General features: G+C 36.1%; 1 protein-coding gene across 1 annotated transcript in view; it reads right to left on the bottom strand.

Moving 5' to 3' along the window:
- Positions 1-5,762: 5,762 nt before the first annotated feature.
- DPY19L2 (dpy-19 like 2) overlaps positions 5,763-18,544 on the bottom strand; it is an 83,254-nt gene continuing 70,472 nt past the window's right edge. The window contains exons 20-22 of the mRNA XM_045792876.2: positions 15,774-15,873; positions 13,732-13,857; positions 5,763-7,849 (exon numbers count right to left, since the gene is read on the bottom strand). Coding sequence (XP_045648832.1) covers positions 7,699-7,849; positions 13,732-13,857; positions 15,774-15,873 — 377 coding nt within the window. The 3' untranslated portion in view covers positions 5,763-7,698. The remainder of the gene's footprint in view (positions 7,850-13,731; positions 13,858-15,773; positions 15,874-18,544) is intronic.

Here is an 18,544-nt window from a genome sequence, read left to right as displayed (position 1 = left end):
CCAAGCATAAGAAGAAAGTCAGTGTCTGCAGAAGTTCCTCTAACATAATTCAAAGCCAAATAAAAATGACCTGTTATTTGCTCTTTTGGACCACTAATACCTTTCAGAGCTTCCTTTTGTGAACTTCTGATTCGAAGCTGACTCGGTGTGTTTAGGAGTAGAAAAATGGATCACATGTATAATAATCATGCACTTCCACGTGGAGCACCTTGCTGGATCCTCACGATTCTGTGAGGAAGGTATTATAAACAATTTACAGAGAAATGGAGCCCCCGAGGTGCCAGCCTGGAGAGCAAGGGCGTGGGTACCGTCTTCCCACGGCAGGGGCGTATCTTCCTTTGACCCCTGTTACTTGCCTGACCTGCTTGTCTTTCTCCCCAGTTTACAGGAGCTTCCTCAACATGCCCGTGCTTTCACCGCACCAAGGGCACGTCCTGGACTGAGCCACCGGCCTCAGGGGTTCTGGGCTGTTGCACATGCTGCTCCCCCGACCTGCAAAGCTGCCTTCCCTGGTCCCCTAGTCCATTTTGTTGGTTACTTCCTACCTTCGCTTTAAGATCCAGCTCAAGCAGCACCTGCACGGGTAGTCTTCTGTGAAGTGACGTGGTCTGCTCACGCGTCCCTTCTGTCGTGCCAGGGCGCTGGTCACAGGTGGTTATCACCCACTAGCGTCTAAGCTCTTAGAGAAAGCCTTTACAGCGCCTGTGGACAGACTCGCACACCGCATCCGCACGGCAGGCAGGATGGTTTTGGAATAGAAAAACCGGAAGGACTCTGAGCGCTGCAGGGCATTCGAGGAGTCTTGAGTATCGAAACTGAATACTTGATTTGACCTCCTTTCAAAGAAAAGCAATGTCTCCTGTTCAATATTACAGAAACCCAGCTTAGAAATTTTTCTCTTTCGGAAAGAAACATCTCGTTATGGATGTGTTATTAAGTAGGTACATTTTGTATTTTTTCTAATTTTGGTAGTTAACCACCAGAAGAGATGAAAAAATAATTTAACACAATTCAAGAGACACGGGGAGCTTAATTTGAAGTCCTAATCAGTGTACTACTTAAAGCTGGATAATAAAAATCTTGACCTTTAAAAAAAAAAAACAAATTCAATTTGTAATTTTCCTATGTATTATAGACCATGGATGTTTAACAGACATAGGCCATCAAATATACTGTGTTGGGTTGCAAAAACAGAGTTCTCACCCTATGGATGCTATTTTAAGGCCATGATCAAGCCATTATATTGCTCATCTTGACAACAAAAAAGAATTATAAATTGTAATACGATTTGTATGAATGATGGCTTTCTTCAAAGTCCAATGAACCATGATATGGCAATTTTAAAAACGCTGTACTAGAAAATCATAGGTTTTCTTTTCACTACTATTCAGGATTTTCCAACTTTCCCTTAACGCACGTGAATTACTTTCATAGAAAAAATTTTAAAATAATCAAACTTCTGTTAAGTTTGTGCTGTTCAATAAAAGCACTGTCACATTATCTGCCATTTCAAGAAACTACGAAAGCACACGAGGGGAAGCTCAGTAAAATCGACAGTCTGACGATGCGTTTGGCCAGCTGGACCTGTCATCAGAGCAAGTCCTGCTGCTGGTTTAAGCACACTAGGGCTACTGAAAGAGAATCTAGGTTTAAGAACCACTGGTGCGGTATCAAAGTCCTACTTTGAAGGGCGTAAAATATATTAAACATTATAAAGTACATATAGATCTTAAAGAATTAGAAAATGAACACTTACGTGCTGAACACCCGGTCAAGAACTCGAACAGGACCGATGAGGCGCCCGGGGTCCCTCCTGGATTGCCTTCTCTCCTACAAGTGATCACAAGCCTATGCTCTGCCGTAATCATGCCTGTGTTTTTATTGTTTTGCCACACATCCGTCTCCTAACAATATTGCGTTCTTTGCTTTTAGGCTATATACAAGTGGCATATATATTTACACACATGCCCCACCCTTGATAACTTAGTTTTTTATTCTTAACCTTGTATTTGGGATTCAGTCCTCCTGATGCGTGAATACATCATTTTCCCTCCTGTACAATATTCCATTTTATTTGGTCTATTGGTGGCCCTTTAGGCTGTTTACAGCTTTTTGTCTCCCAAGGTACAAATAATACTTCCATAAATATTCCTTTTTAAAGATTTAAAAAATTTACTTATTTGAGAGAGGAAGTGATGGAGAGATGGAGCATGAATGGTGGGGAGGTGCAGAGGGAGAGGGACAAGCAGACTCCCTGCTGAGCATGGAGCCCCAGACAGAGCTTGATGCCACGACCTGGAGATCATGGCCAGGGCTGAAATCAAGAGTTGGACGCTTAACCAACTGAGCCACCCAGGCGATCCATTTCCATAAATATTCTTGTAATTGTTTTCCCTTGCAAATTTGTACAAGCATTTCTTTAGGGTAAAATTGTTGGTAGCAGGGACTACATACTTTTAAAATTAGGTAATAATAAATTATTTTCCAAGACAGCTATTCTTTATCCTCCTACTACAATTTCACGAGAGTTCTTATTGCTCCCTGTTCTCACCAATTACTATTAGACTTGTACCTTTTGTCATGTGGTTTTAATTTGCATTTCCCCATTTTCTTCTAAAAGTTTTAAAGTTCTGCCTTTCTAAGTTCTTGACCCACCTAAATTTTATTTTTATGCATGAAGGTATACACTTGCCTATTCTTTTCAAATTTTCCTTTTGTTTCTCATGGTTAAAAAAGAATTTTCGAAAAGAGATTTTTCTTCCTGTTATCTCTAACCCCACCTCATTTGAGAAGACTCAATGGATTTATCAAAGAATATGAACAGAACTACAGAGAATATACCTTCTGAAGATTAAGAATATAGGGAATTTTTGCTGCAACATGGACGGCACTGGAGGAGATAATGCTAAGTGAAATAAGTCAAGCAGAGAAAGACAATTATATGATTTCTCTCATCTATGGAACATAAGAACTAGGAAGATCGGTAGGGGAAGAAAGGGATAAAGAAGGGGGGGGTAATCAGAAGGGGGAATCAAACATGAGAGACTATGGACTCTGAGAAACAAACTGAGGGCTTCAGAGGGGAGGGGGGTGGGGGAATGGGATAGACCGGTGATGGGTAGTAAGGAGGGCACGTATTGCACGGTGCACTGGGTATTATACGCAGCTAATGAATCATCGAACTTTACATCGGAAACCAGGGATGTACTGTATGGTGACTAACATAATAAAAAAACATTAAAAAAAAAAGAATATAGGGAATTTTTACTGGACATAAAACTCCACTAGTTCACATGAGGCCAAACACTGTTGAAAATTTACTAATCCTTCTTTCTATAGCCTATAAAAAGCAAACCAAGTTAGAATAATAATGGTTTAAGAAATTTCATACATAAACATAACTTACAGAGTTGACAGTATCCAACCATGAAATTATAATCACTGAATCTTTATTTAAACACTGAGGCGCTGAGATTTTAAAACTTGGTATTTAATATTAAATATGACATATTGAATATGGTACAAATTATAAACTATTTTAGGCAGCTAAAGTATAATCTTCAGCCTACAGAGTAGTAAGAATATACTAACTCACATGGCATCTTCATCAACATTACTAAACACTCAATGACAAGACAGACTCACTAAAAATCAGTATCTGTAACACAGACAACCTCAGTGCTAGGCTAGACACACGTAAATGTGGATTCACGTAAAAAGGCAATACATAAAAGGAAATGCAGCTATTTGACAGACATGAATGGGTACCCAACCTCAGAAGCCATGGAACAAATGTAAATTAAAATAATAATGAATAACTTGGAGTGTCACAAATGGGCAAGAAATAATATTAATAAGCCTGACCAGTGTTAATGAGGGTGTTGTGAAATGAGCATTGTCATACGTTGACTTCGGGTGGTGTATATAATCCTTTTGCAAAGGTAATTTGAGGCAAACTGCATTGTAGGCTCTACGGGTATCCACATTTTTTAAATGAAATTTAACTTTATGGAATCTACCCTAAGGAAATAATCTGAAGATTAAAAAATCTTACTTCATGAAGGTATTCCTTATAGTGCTCTTCTACACACACATATCAGCAGAAATGGAAATAGCTCAGTAATGGTTTAGACACGTGTTTCGATACATCATTCCTCTCCGCAGACACACACACATGATGGGATGTTAGGTACCCATTAAAAATGGTCTCTGTAAAACATTTCAATACCTGCTGTCTGTATAAAGAACAAAACCTGAAACTGTTTAAATTATGTTAAAACAAGCAAAATATACCTACAAGTTGGAAGAAATCAGTAAGACAGTAATTGTGCTTGTTTCAAAATTTTTTTCAAAACAAAAATCCCACGAGTTTGTATTGCTTGTATAATTGACACATATCAAATGAAATATAATTTTATTATTAAAATCAACATGAGAGGTGCCTGGGTGGCTCAGTCAGTTAAATGTCTGCCTTCAGCTCAGGGCATGATCTCAGGGTCCTGGGATCGAGCCCTGCATTAGGCTCCCTGACTAGTGTGGAGTCTGCTTCTCCCTCTCCCTCTGTGCCCCTCCCTTCCACCCGCTCATGTTCTCTCTCAGTACAATTTGTTTAAAAAATTAAAATTTACATGAAAAGTACTCAATGTTTTTTGATGTGGTGTCTATTAGCAGCAAAAGAGTAGAAAACACGCATCAGTCACTGAAGCTGCACGTGAGCGGTCAAGCAGAAGATGGGGGGATTGTTGTAGCTTGTGAGCAACTCACTTCTCGCCAGTTTCAAACAGATGTGCATAAATGGGATATTAGGAAACTAAGGAAAACACTAAACTGAACTGAGGAAAATCTGCCCATCATCACTCAACCCACAGTGTTCACGCACAGTCTTCACAATTCAAAAAAATAATAATATATATGCAGGGAAGAAACCAATAGCATTATTTGTACAAAAGCAAGCTGTAGCCCAGTATTCCTATTTATTGACACAGAATAAAGGTAGAACTGTTGGAAGTTCTGAGATGAAATAACCGACCATGTCACTTGGTATCACTAAACTGGTTATTTAGCAGGCAGGGAGAACGAGCATATGGAATTAACGTCTGTTGAGTGGACATCTACATGTGCCAAACGCTTTAACACGCTATCCTACTAATCCTCAGCGTGACACTGCCAGTAGGTAGTGTGAGTTCTAATTTCCAGGTGAAGAAACCAGCTCACACTCATGTAACATGACCAAGCTTAATTAGCACAATGCCTGGCATACAGTAAGTACTCAATAATATCTTTGAATGGATGGTAGGTAATACACCCAGTAAATAGAAGTGCCAGGATTGAAAATTAGACCCATCTGGTTACAAAGCCCACACTATTTCCATCACGGTACACTGCCTTCTGCGTGAGATGACGCAGAACTGTTTTTAAATGGCTAAGAAAGATCATTGTCAATGTAAACACGGTTAATAAATTCAGGGGCCTTGGGATGCCTGGGTGGCTCAGTTGGTTAAGTGTCTGCCTTTGGCTCAGGTCATGACCCCAGGGTCCTGGGATCAAGTCCCACATCGGGCTCCTTGCTCAGCAGGGAGCCGGCTTCTCCCTCTCCCTCTGCCTGCTGCTCCCCTGCTTGTGCTCTCTCTCTCTCTGACAAATAAATAAAATCTTAAATTAATTAATTAATTAATTAATTCAGGGGCTTGTGATTTCCTACCTTCATATCAGAATTACTTCAATGCTTGGTAAAGGATGAGAAAAGATAGAAAACACAGAGAAGATCTTCAAGGGTTTTTTTAATTTTCAAATATACACAGTACAGGAAAGTAACACAAGCCATATTAATACATTATATCTGTATGGAACATTTAACTAGTTAATACTATTCTTCCTTTTGTTGTTGAATTCTACCAACTTCTTCAAAAAATATTTTTTATGACAACTCCATCGAAAATGTGTCACTTTAATTTTATGAATGCTAGGTTTTACATCTTTTTTCCTCCTTTGCCCCACACACCAAAACAAATTAGGTGAAAATGCTAAAATAAGTAAAACGTGCACGCTTTCTTAGCTGCTTTGCATCCTGTGTTACAATATTTTACAACTATTAAAGTTGAAAATAATTTTATTGGCTTTCCTATATATAAATCCACATAAGCACACTTATAAAATGTTTTATTAGCTAATACAGCTCTTCTTTTAAAAAAAAATTCTACCAACTTCTTTAAAATATTTCCTACGAAAATATCATTCAAAATGTATTTTAATTTTTATAATGTTAGATGTTAAGTCTCCTTTCCTTCTTTGCCCCATACCTAGGCCCAAACAAATTATTTGAAAATACTGATAAAATGGGGCATGCTTTCTTAGATGTTTTGTATCCTGTATTAAAATATTTTATAATTATACAAGTTAAAAAATAATTTTATTGGTTTTCTTGAATATAATCTCCTACCTACTATACATGAACTAACCTATAGAATTATTTTGTTATCCCAAATGTAGAGGGCCAAGAACATAAGGGAATTACAAAACCTCCAAGATGATTAATTTAAAGTAGATAGATATTAAAATACTACAGATGTGGCATACTCACTATCTCTCAAGCAGAGAAAGAGCATTTATCTTTGCATCTGGTAACATCTTCAAGGTAACTATTTCCCACCTTCAAAGCATTGTTGTTGCATAGGTTTTATATTGGAGGAGATTTATAAAACATCAGTTTCCTCATCCAAAACCAAAAATAAATGAGGATTTAAAAATATGTTATTATAAAAGATGGTGATCAGAAAGATGGTAATCAGAAAGAAAGATGTCCAGTGAGCTACAGGGCTGTCAAGATGAAAAATGCCTTTGCTTCATTCAGGATCTAGGATCTTAAAATCTCTTATGATAAATTTAGCTGGATTTTCTTTTCTGATTATGTTTTAACCCCCAAATTCGGTCATGTACCATAGCAAATTTTATTTGACCTGAATGTTAAAAGAAAATCCACTGGATTATAAAGACAGATTAATAACCTGTTGAACTTTGGTTAGGAACTAATCAATAGAAAATACAGATATTATCTGGTTGGGTAAATACATTTCAAGAGATTCAAAACATTACAAAATAAGTTGTTTTTAAAAAACATTTAACTTGAAATGATAAAAAAAAAAAATATTAAAAGCTATTAAAGATCTTTCCCAAGGGCTAATAAAAGCAAAAACAACCTCAAAAGACACATGGTTACACACAAATTTCCTCACAGAGGTAAAGAAGTTGTGATTAGTATCAGGATTTTAAGGAAGTGTCATTTCAGAAACTGCATTACTCTATTCTAAGTGGTCTAAAGAGTTTGAGCTCGTACACGCTGGTACTCGAAAAAATCTGAAGCACCTAGTTGGATACAAAAGGACTTATATATACCTTTTGTTTATTGAATTTCATTGTTCTTTTACAGATATTTTTTCTTTAGAATTTTAAGATGGACATTCATTTATGCAGAATAAAATGATTTAATCATTTAAATAACAAGCTTAATAAGGGTCACATTCAATGGAAAACAATGAAATAATTTACCTTTAAATAATCGGAATAACTCGAAATCATTTTGACCTTCTTTTTAAGGGTCCCTTATTAAAGCTTGTGATTTTTATTCATGTAAATAAGGCAAAGTGACTGTTTTCTACACACTTGTTTGCAACCCCACACTTGTGATGGGCTGTCTTGTTCTCAGTTAACCTTTAACACTCTGTACATACTATTCTGAAATACTGTGGTGAAGTAAGGCCTCCCGTCCTTGAGCAAGACGCTACATAAGGGAGGATTAGCTGTATTAGAAGGGTCTTCCACATCCCAAATTTCCAGCATACTGCAACCAGGCCTAAAAAAAAAAAAAAAAAAAAAAAAAAAAAAAAAGACACATATATATCCATATTAAAAATGCATTCATATACACAGGGAAAATATATACATTATAAAGTAGCTCTAGATTTTTAGAGACTATTTTTTTTAAAGATTTATTTATTTGAGAGAGAGAGAGACATAGACAGCAAGAGAGAGCATGAGTGGGGAGGAGAGGGAGAAGCAGACTCCTTGATGAGCAAGGAGCCTGATGTGGGGCTCAATCCCAGGACCCTGGGATCATGAACTGAGCTGAAGGGAGATGCTTGATTGAGCCACCCAGGTGCCCTGAGACTAATTAATTTAATTAAGATTTTAAGTATCATTTCAAAAAATGTTAAGTTTAATATTGAAGGATAAAAATGAAGTTAAGTATGTTGCATTTTCATTTTCCACTTACCCAAATAACCAACATATTATTAAACTTAACAGTAAAGGTTCAATATACATTCAGAAATACATATTTAAAAATTTATTTTCAAAATGAAATATAAATAAATACATTTTCTAGGGGGTATCACCATCCAAACGTAAGGCCCATGAATAGTAGGAGACAAATTAAAGGAAAGCTAATCTAATTCCTGATCAATTTCATATTTTTGGGCTTCACCGAACTTAGATTAGCATGAAAACATATAGTCCAAAGCAAGGAAGGAAAGCTCTGGTTTGCCAGATTGTTCTCCTCTACCTTTCCTACTTTGGGTGGCTCTATGATTGGACTGACTGGGATACTAGTTCTCACTAGAGAATAACCTTGCATGAGAGGCAGTTAAGGGGAGAAGACAGGCAAAATTGGCTATTACTTTTTAACAGCTATATTGAGGAGTCATTTATGTACAATAAAATGCACCCATTTATTAGTAACGTTTGATAAATATGGGCAACTGTGTATAGGTGTGTGAACACCATCATAACCATAATACAGAAAATTCCCGACACTGAAACAAGTTCCCTTGAACCCATTTGCAGTCAGTCCCCTCGCTCAAGCTTAGCCCAGGCAAATACTGATCTTCTTTCTGCAATACAGTTTTGCCTTATCTAGAATATTCCAGATATTTATATTCACTACAGTTTTCATATGTTACTCACATGATAACAGTATCATCCCTTTCCTTCAACTTATATATGTATTTAAAATGTATGTCTTACAGGCGACACATAGATTTTGCTTTTGTATTCTGTCTACCAATCTTTACCTTTTGATTGGAGTGTTTTGTCCCCATTCACATTTGTGATTACTGATATTATTTGATTTAGCCTTTTTTTTTTTTCTATTTGTTTCATCTCTTTTTTGATAGTCTGTTTCTCTTTCTTGACTTATGTCAAGCAAAAAGTTTTACTATGTCATCAATTTTACTTACTGGCTTATGCATTCTTTTTTTTTTTTTTTGCCTTTTTTTTTTTGGTTGCTCTAGATATTAAAACAGGCATCTTCAATGTATCACAATTTATTTAACATTAAACTTGGATTATTTCCAGAAAATCATATATTTTCATTTACTCCCCTTGCTTGTGCTATTGCTGACATATATATATGACTTACATTATAAACGCAAAAATATAATGGTACTATCTTTGCTTTAACTAGTCATAGGGTTTTAAAAGATTTTCAGATAATAAAAAAATATATAGTGATTAATATTTATCCACATTTTTACCACTTCCAGTGCATTTTAATATATCCTGTATATCTGAATTTTGAATTATCATCTGAATGTCAGTTGACTTCTATTATTTATGAAAAGAAGCCAGATGTTTATCACATCATTCTTCTCTTGCTTCTTTCAAGGTCTTCTCTTTTCTCCTTGTTTCTCACCAGTTTGACTATGATGTACTGTGGTGTGGATTTCCTTGGGTTTATCCTCACTGCATTTGTTAAGATTAATTGGATATTTCAGTGAATGGCTTTAAGTGAACAAGAAACTTTTGGCCAACATTTCTTCAGGTATTTTTTTTCTGCCATTTTTCTTTTCTTTCATTCTTCTGGTACTCTATTATACATGGGTTGAACTATTTAATAACACTCAGGTCTCTGTGGCTTTTTATTCTTCTTCAATCTTTTTGATCCCTATTCTTTCGATTGGCTACTTTTTCTTGATTTACCTTCAAGTCATTGATTTTTTTTCTGTTGTCCTATCAAATCTCTTTAGAACTTTTAAAGAATTTTCATTCATTGATTGTACTTTTCAGTTCTAAAATTTCCATTTTTCCAGGGAGGGTGCTTTTACGTCACTGTTGAGAATCATATCTTGTCCTTTGTTGATATCATGTCTTCCTTTAATTCTTTGAATGTATTTTCCGTAATTCCTTGAGTATAATCATAACAGCAGCTTTGCAGTCTTTCATTTCTCAATCCAACATCTCAACCTATTTGAATCAGTTTCTCTAACTTTTTTTCGGAGTATTGGTCAGACTGTCCCATTTTTTTTACAGGTCTGGTAATTTTGGGTTGGAAACTGAACACTGGAGAAAATACCTGGCAGCAGTGGTCTGAAATCTGTTTTGTTCTTCTGATGACTTATTTCATTGTTTCTGTTCTGGTAGATAATTAACTTGTCTGGATCTCCTGTATTGTGCAGCTGCTATCTCTGCTCAGTTTTTTGAGATTCCAGCTACTTCTTTCTTTTAGCCCTGGGGTTTTGTGTTTTTATCAGCCAAGGATTTGGGCAGAGTTATATTTGGAAACCCATCTTTTCCATATTTCCCTTGCTTTGGGGGTTTCCCCAGAATTTATAGTTGCTTTGTTATCCCTTATTTCTGACCTGACACCTTGAACCAGTGATGATTCTGCTTTCTGCTTCCTAGGGTGTGTGCAGGTTGGGAAATGTACATGGTCAAAGGCACAGGGAATTTGCAAATCTCACCAGGAGTTCTCTTTCAAGGATAGACACCTTGAGTGGCTTAGTTGTTTAAGCACCCAACTCTTGGTTTAAGCTCAGGTCATGATCGCAGGGTCATGAGTTCAAACCCCATGTCGGGCTCTGCGTTCAGGGCAGAGTCTGCTTGAGATTCTCTCCCTCTCCTCTCTCGTTCCCCCTCTGCCCCTACCCTTGCTCATGCTCTCTCTAAAATAAATAAAATCTTTAAAAAAATAAAAATAAATAAAAAGGATAGACATCTTGTTCTAGTTTTCACCTGCCCTTTTCCCAAGTTCCCAGGGCTTTCCCACAGGCTTGTATAGAATAGGTTTTAGGCAGAATTTATATTCAGATTTTAGATTTTGGTTTTTCTATAGTGCTCTTGCTTCTAAAACATCCCCTTCAAATATCCAGCTGCTTTGCTACTCACAGCTCATCTGTCACCATTTGTCCCCTAAAACCAGAATGCTGTGATTTTCTGCTATATTAAAAGCAGGGAGGGGATGGTTTAGGAAGTGCTCTCAGGCAAGAAGGTCACAAATTCAGAGGAGTTTCAAGAGCAAATGTTTCTCAAGTTTCTCCCTGCTTTTGTGTGATTTCCCAGAGACTTCATGCAGTTGTTTTTAATACCATTAAACCTAACTTTGGATGCATCCTGTTAATTGAAGTATATGCATATTGGGACTATGTCCTTGCTTTAAGTAGTGCCATGGTAACTCTTAAGACACGGTTCTAATTCACATGAGTCTCAATTAACATGACACTGAGCTCCATGGAACCATGCAAAGCAAAACATCCTTTTGACATGCTCAAGTTTCAGCTAATATAGTACCATGCAAAGTGAAGAGTGCCTGCGTTTTCACCCAGTTCTTGTAACTGTAATCTCTGGGAGCAACAAATCAACCCCTTCTTGCCAATAGTAACTGAACTCCCTCCAAAACTGTTTCTTATGGGTCCTATGTTCAATTTGTATGGGCCTGCAACAGACCAATAACTCCTAAATTCAGTTTTTCCAAGCTATAAAATCCAATTAGCACTTTTCATTATTTTCTCTTAATGTCACATAAGCTTGGGCCTTTAGGTAAGGAGTATGTAATACTTAATAGAATAGAGTTGTGAAGAAAAACAGAAGTGGCCAATTTTACAAAAAGAATTGTCATGAGAGAAAATTTGCTATTCCTTCTTTAGAACTTATTCCTGATGTCTCTGAAGGCTATCAGTGATAGCTGTACAATATTTTTCTAACTCCTAATATTTTAGAAGACGTCTTCTCTGCATAAATATTTACTTTATTAGGGTACAATTACAGAAGTAAACACACACAGATCTTAGTGTACAGTTCCATGAGTTTTGATAAATGCATACACTTATATAAAAAACATGTCAGTCAAGATAATGAACACTGTCATTATTCTAAGAAAAAGAAAAAAGTTCTTGAATCTCTTTCCAGGTGATCTTTCCACCACCACCTCTACCCCTGCTCCACCATAGCCAATCACTATTCTGATTTCTGTTCCCATCAGTCTTGCATATTTTGAACTTCACAGAACTGAATCACATAGAATGTACTCTTGTGTGTTTCGCTTCTCTCATTCAGCATGTTTCTGTGATTCATCAGTTTTTAGATCAGCAACATTGTTGGAAACACCTCTTTTTGCATTCAAGTAAAAAAAAATCATTTTTTAATTTCCTTTTTGGTTTTTTTCTTTGACCCATAAGTTATCTATAAGTTTACTGCCTAATTTCCAAATACGGATGGATTTACCAGATATCTATATTTAGTAGATTTATAATATTTAATTTTTAATTTAATTCTGTATGATTTCAAATCTTTTAAACATACTGAAGCCATTTTTATGGTCCAGCGTGCTTTCCCTTGGTGAAAATTCCATGTGTCCTTTAAAAGATTGTGTACTCTGCACAATGTATTTTCCGGTACTGTTCTGTAAGAGTAATTAGGTCAGGTTACTTGATACTGTTTGATGTTTCTATCTTTTAATCCTTAAACTCTTTTAGCCTAATTTTCTCAGTAGTGAAAGGAAAGTTAAAATTTTCAACTAACATTGAAAATTTGCTTATTTTTTCTTTATATTCTCCACATTTTTACTTTGTGCACTTTGAAGCTCTGTTTAGAGATACACATTTTAGAACTGTTATATATTTTAATGAATTAATCCTTTTGTCATTATAAAATGTCCATCTTTATTTGTGGTAATATGCCTTGTGTTGAAGTCTACTTTGTCTTATTAAATTTTAAATTAATGTGATGTGCACAGACATCAACATTATGATGTTCCTGTTTCTTCTTTTACAAGATCCCATTTCTTCCTAGATATATTAGGTATTAAAATTAGATATTAAAATAAGCCACTAAAACTTATGTACCTCACTTTCCCAAAATGTTCTATGGTCTAACTCTTAATTATCCATGTGAGAAATGAAAATTCTTAATGTTACACTTAATACTACTAAGAACCTCTTAAGTCAAGGAGTCTTAAAAAGGGCCTCAAGATATCCATTAACCATTTTAGAATTCTGTGATTTTTAGAAATTCAAAATTCAGAAATTCAAAATTATACTTAGGAATTAGTTTTACTATGTCTTCTTATCTAAAACTTTTCTCGTCGTATTAATTCAGTATTTTCCAGTTACAGTAAAATAATGCTAATGTCTCACACTGCTGTAAATTCAAACCTGTATTTCATACATCTAATAAAAATTCTCATAAAAATTTGAAAAATTATGAAGGAAAGCAACATTTAAGATGTTAAATTAAAATGAAAAAATCTGGAAGTTAATACACACTATAATTTCTTGAAATTAGATTCTACTTAAATGATACTTACTTTCCTACATGAAATAATTTTAAATAAAATACCACGATAATATTTTAATGGAATTTATTTAGAATAAAAATTCCTAAAGAATCACAACCACTGTAATAAAGTAAAATGATTGTTGCGTAAAGATATCCCATATCATATAGCACAGGGCTCATACTCACTTAGTTCTCACGACGCACCATGCCTCTTCTAAAACGTAATAATTCACATGTAACTCCAACAATTTATCTCTCACTTCTTTTGCAGATTTTCGACTGTATGTGGAATAAACTATTTTTGTCCGGGCCCTTTACATGCAAAACACAAGTTAAAAAAATTTTTAATAAGTTATAATAGAATGGACTAAAGAAATTTTGCTAGCAAGCTAAAATCCCAACAGTCACTGGCTGGAGCACCCATATATATGACCTCAAGCAGCATGAATTGTTTTGGGGATGGCATAGATTATTTTTGGATAACAGCGTCCACATTCCTACTTACATTTTGCATGTGCTAAAACTTACAGTGGTCTGAATTTTGTAGGTACTGCGTGTTAGCGTTTACCGGAAAAGACAGACATAAACTGGTTTAGACTCTAGACCTGGGTAGCAGGATAATAGTTCAGGATATAAATTTGCTTTGCATATGCATAAAATAATTAATCTGCTCATGGAACATATTCAGAGAGAGGGGAACAGAGTGAGAACAGATTTTGGATAGATAATTTCACCTACTGAAATTATCCGAAAAGCATACGAATTGAAGTTGAAATGTAGTAAATCATACATTCAGACAGAGGGCTTCTCGTGTAGCAGTCAGGAAGCTTGACAAACAGGATGAGTCACCAAAATATGGTACAACAGACAATCTGGCCCTAAATAGAGGAGTTTTTATGAAATCCTGAATAATTACCATTTATGAACTGTATATTTCTTTAAACTTATTTTACTTAAAATTCAGTTAGTTAACATATAGTGTATCATCAGTTTCAGATGTAGATTTCGGTTATTCATCCATTGCATAAAACACTCAGCGCTCAGTACATCATGTGCCCTCCTTAATGCCCGTCACCCCGTTACCCATCCTCCGACCAGCATTGGACATTTCTCAAAATTTCAAGCATATAGGATGTGCAGTGTCCACAACCAGACATAAAACTTTAAATGATTTAAAATTTTGCCTCTAATAATAGGTCAAAGATGCATTAACAGGAAAAGGTTACCCTGACAATTACTAAAATGATCAAAATAATTTTTGAAGTTAGTTATTTAAGGAAAACAAAACTCTCACACCTTAATGAAAACCAGAGTTCTCATACCTAGCTAGCAAAAAAACACCCTAAATTTTCATAAAAGCATGTAATATAGCAAATTTCATACACTTTTTTTATCTGTTAGAAAAGGCTATAGGCCATTTGCTGCAACATGGATGGCACTGGAGGAGATAATGCTAAGTGAAATAAGTCAAGCAGAGAAAGACAATCATCATATGATTTCTCTCATCTATGGAACATAAGAACTAGGAAGATCGGTAGGGGAAGAAAGGGATAAAGAAAGGGGGGTAATCAGAAGGGGGAATGAAGCATGAGAGACTATGGACTATGAGAAACAAACTGAGGGCCTCAGAGGGGAGGGAGGTGGGGGAATGGGATAGACTGGTGATGGGTAGTAAGGAAGGCACGTATTGCATGGTGCACTGGGTGTTATACGCAACTAATGAATCATCGAACTTTACATCGGAAACCAGGGATGTACTGTATGGTGACTAACATAATAAAAAAACATTAAAATTAAAAAAAATAAAAGAAAAAGAAAAGGTTATAGGCCACCGGTAAGATGGAGGATGGTTTCTTAAATCAGGCAGAGGGGCTTGTGGGGTTCAGAGCAGGGGCTGGCAAACTCTGGCCATAGGCCAGATCCAGCCCACCTCCTAGTACTGGTTCTTAGCAGTTCTATGGAACAAACAGACACACACAGGTTAGTCATGAATACATGACATTTTCACTTTGAAAAAAATTTTTTTTTCATTTTTCAGAGGTTTATTAAGCTTCCTTTAGAGTCAACAGGTACATATTATAATTTCTGGAAGGTTATTATACATTTTTAAACTTCCAGCATGAATATGAAGATGAGTGTGTGTGTGTGTGCATATGTAAAATTTTCCCTATTCCTAAGAGTCAAATATGAGTTGTAAGCATGTCTGGTTGAAACTTTCAGTTGCCAACCTCAAGTCTGCATCCTCGTAATGTGGGTGATTCACAATGGGGTGAAGGGTAGACAGCTTGACACTGGCCATCGTAGGCATGGCACCTGCAAAAACAGCATCTGAAAAACAAGGATTTATTCCTTAATGACAGTTTAAACAAAACCAAAGATCATTACTTAGCTGTAATATCTGAACTCAAATTAAGAAAGATGAAACACATTTAAATGATAACCACCGGCATTATTCTTTTTTCTTTGCTCAATATTGTCTACTATGATAACAGCCGACTTTGTTATCGCTGTGCCAGGAACTGTGTTAAATAAGTTTACTAGGATTAAACAATTCAATTTGCACAACGTCATGAAGTGGGTTCTGTGTTATTCTAATTTGTAAATAAGGAAACTGAGAGCCAACAAAGGTAAGCGACTTGCCCAAGACTACACGCCTAGGTGGCACCAGAGCCCTCCCTCAGCCACTTCACTACAACTTCTTGCCACGTTCAAGCACAATGTAAAAGACAATACTACAAAAACACACAGGACCAGAAAGAATTATAAAACTTTATATCTTGTTCTGATAATTTAAAATGCCAAGAACTGAGAGACTGTTACAAAGGACAAGTCTCACACTACATCTTTTAAGGCGAAACTGTGAACTGTAGTTTCTTGGAAGACAAAAATATTTACTTACCTCCTGGCGCTTCTGTATAATAAATTATTATATAGTTTTGAAGGTTATTATCATTTTTAATCAGCATAATAAAATCACTAATAAGAACAAGGCGTGTCATTCAGAGCTACTGCAGATAACTGAATGTTTACTTGCAAATATAACTAAGTATTCTAAATGTAACTTTAAATGAAAATCTCTACATGACTTAAATTCAAAAATATGTCAATCAATGTAGAAATGTATATTTATTATCACAAGATTCAAAAATTAATGATGGAAAGCTCTTAGGCTAGAGCAGTGGTTCTCAACCAGACATGATTTTATTTCCTAGGGATAGATATGGTCAATTTCGGGAGACATGTTTGATTGGCACACTGTGGGGGAGAGAGGTGCTACTGGCAACCTGTGGGGAGAGGGAAGGAATGCTGCTAAATATTCTTCAATGCACAGGCCAACCCCTAATGTCAATAGTGCCAAGGCTGAGAAAATGTAGGCTAGAGGGACCCGAAGCCCAGGGCCACAGTTATCGGGAAGAAAGCAGGTGGGTCTGTCCAGCAAGAGCTGGAATCTCTGAAGACAAATCATCTATGGCAGAGAAAGGAGGAGAAATACTCTGCACAGTCTTCACTTTTGATGGGGAGGTAAATATGAACAAGATGGGGAAAGGCTGGGATACTTTCCTTTATGTTCACTGAAGTCTCCACATACACTCTACTATATGAATTAGAAAAAAGTATCCCTTCTGACTTGACAAAAGTCTCACTAATACATGACTTGGTAAGTAGACCATGGGCTGGATTTCATTCTTTTGCATGTTGCTGTCCAGTTTTCCATATACCATTTTTTGAAGAGACTGTCTTTTTTCCATTGAATATTCTTTCCTGCTTTGTCGAAGATTAGTTGACCATATAGCTGTGGGTCCATTTCTGGGTTTTCTGTTCTGTTCCATTGATCTATGTGTCTATTTTTATATACTTTTTTAAAAAAGATTTTCTTTATTTGAGAGAATGAGTGAGAGAGCACAAGCAAGGGGAGCGGCCTCCCCACTGAGCAGGGAGCCTGATGTGGGGCTTGATTCCAGGACCCTGGGATCATGACCTGAGCCAAAGGCAAATGCTTAACCAACCGAGCCACCCAGCCGCCTCCATCATGCTGCTTTTAATAAACATGTGGTAACCATGAGAAAACTCATAATAAAAGGATGAAAAAGATTTATATGAAAATCAAAGAAGAGGTGGCTAAAACTGAGGTAGGAGTTCATGGGAGTCGTCTTAGGATAAGCTGCCAAATGCAGGCCCTCTCTGTCAGGAACCCAAGACAAACACTCTAGAACAAAGACAGACCCAAGAAAATATTTTAAAAGTTGGTATCTCATAAAGTTTGGGGAAAATAACTAACTGGCAAGGGGTAAGGGAGAGTAAAAGGAGTACCTACACCTTATATTCCTATAAGGAAAAATTCACTAGAGGATTAATTTTAAAATTCTGATTAAACCGGTCTGGCAGCTGCAAGTGATGAGGTACTGTCACCTCTGAAAACCTGATGCCTGAGTTGAAGCTTATGAAACTTTACCTTAACAATGGCTAATTAATAAAATGGTGACTATCAAATAAACGAGAAAATCGCCCGAAGGAGTCACAGGATCAATTTAAATAAGCCACAATGAAGAACTTGTGTCACAGAAAATTACTAAATTTCAAAAACAATCTTAGACAAGATTATGGATTACTTAAAGAAAATAGTGTGGAATATACTCATTCTCTGGAAAGATTTTTTAAAAATGAAATCAATATCTCTGCTTGAGGTGGTTTTAGAAAAAGATAGGAAGGAAAAAAGGTAAGCTAAAAATGATATTTTAGAGTATTTACAAGTAGGATTTATACTCATCTCTTTGAAATGATTTAGTGAAGAAAACAGAGTATCTGAGGTCTTAACCCTTCTGTGTGCAAATGGTTTTACAGAGTTGGATGAGACAGTGAGCACTGACTGAAGTGATAGAAGCAGTGTTGACCTCCCCATGGTCAAAAGTATCTTCTCCAGTGGTCTGTTCACAAGCTATGAAATATTATTGAAATTTTTATTTTTGTCATTGTTAGGGTTAAAACACAATAATGATCT

Source organism: Ursus americanus, chromosome 3 (genome assembly GCF_024610735.1).
Source record: "Ursus americanus isolate L20-20 chromosome 3, mUrsAme1.1.p, whole genome shotgun sequence".
Taxonomy (NCBI): Eukaryota; Metazoa; Chordata; class Mammalia; order Carnivora; family Ursidae; genus Ursus; species Ursus americanus.
The sequence above is the reverse complement of the archived record's forward strand: the minus strand, read 5'-3'. Positions and strand labels throughout refer to the sequence as shown.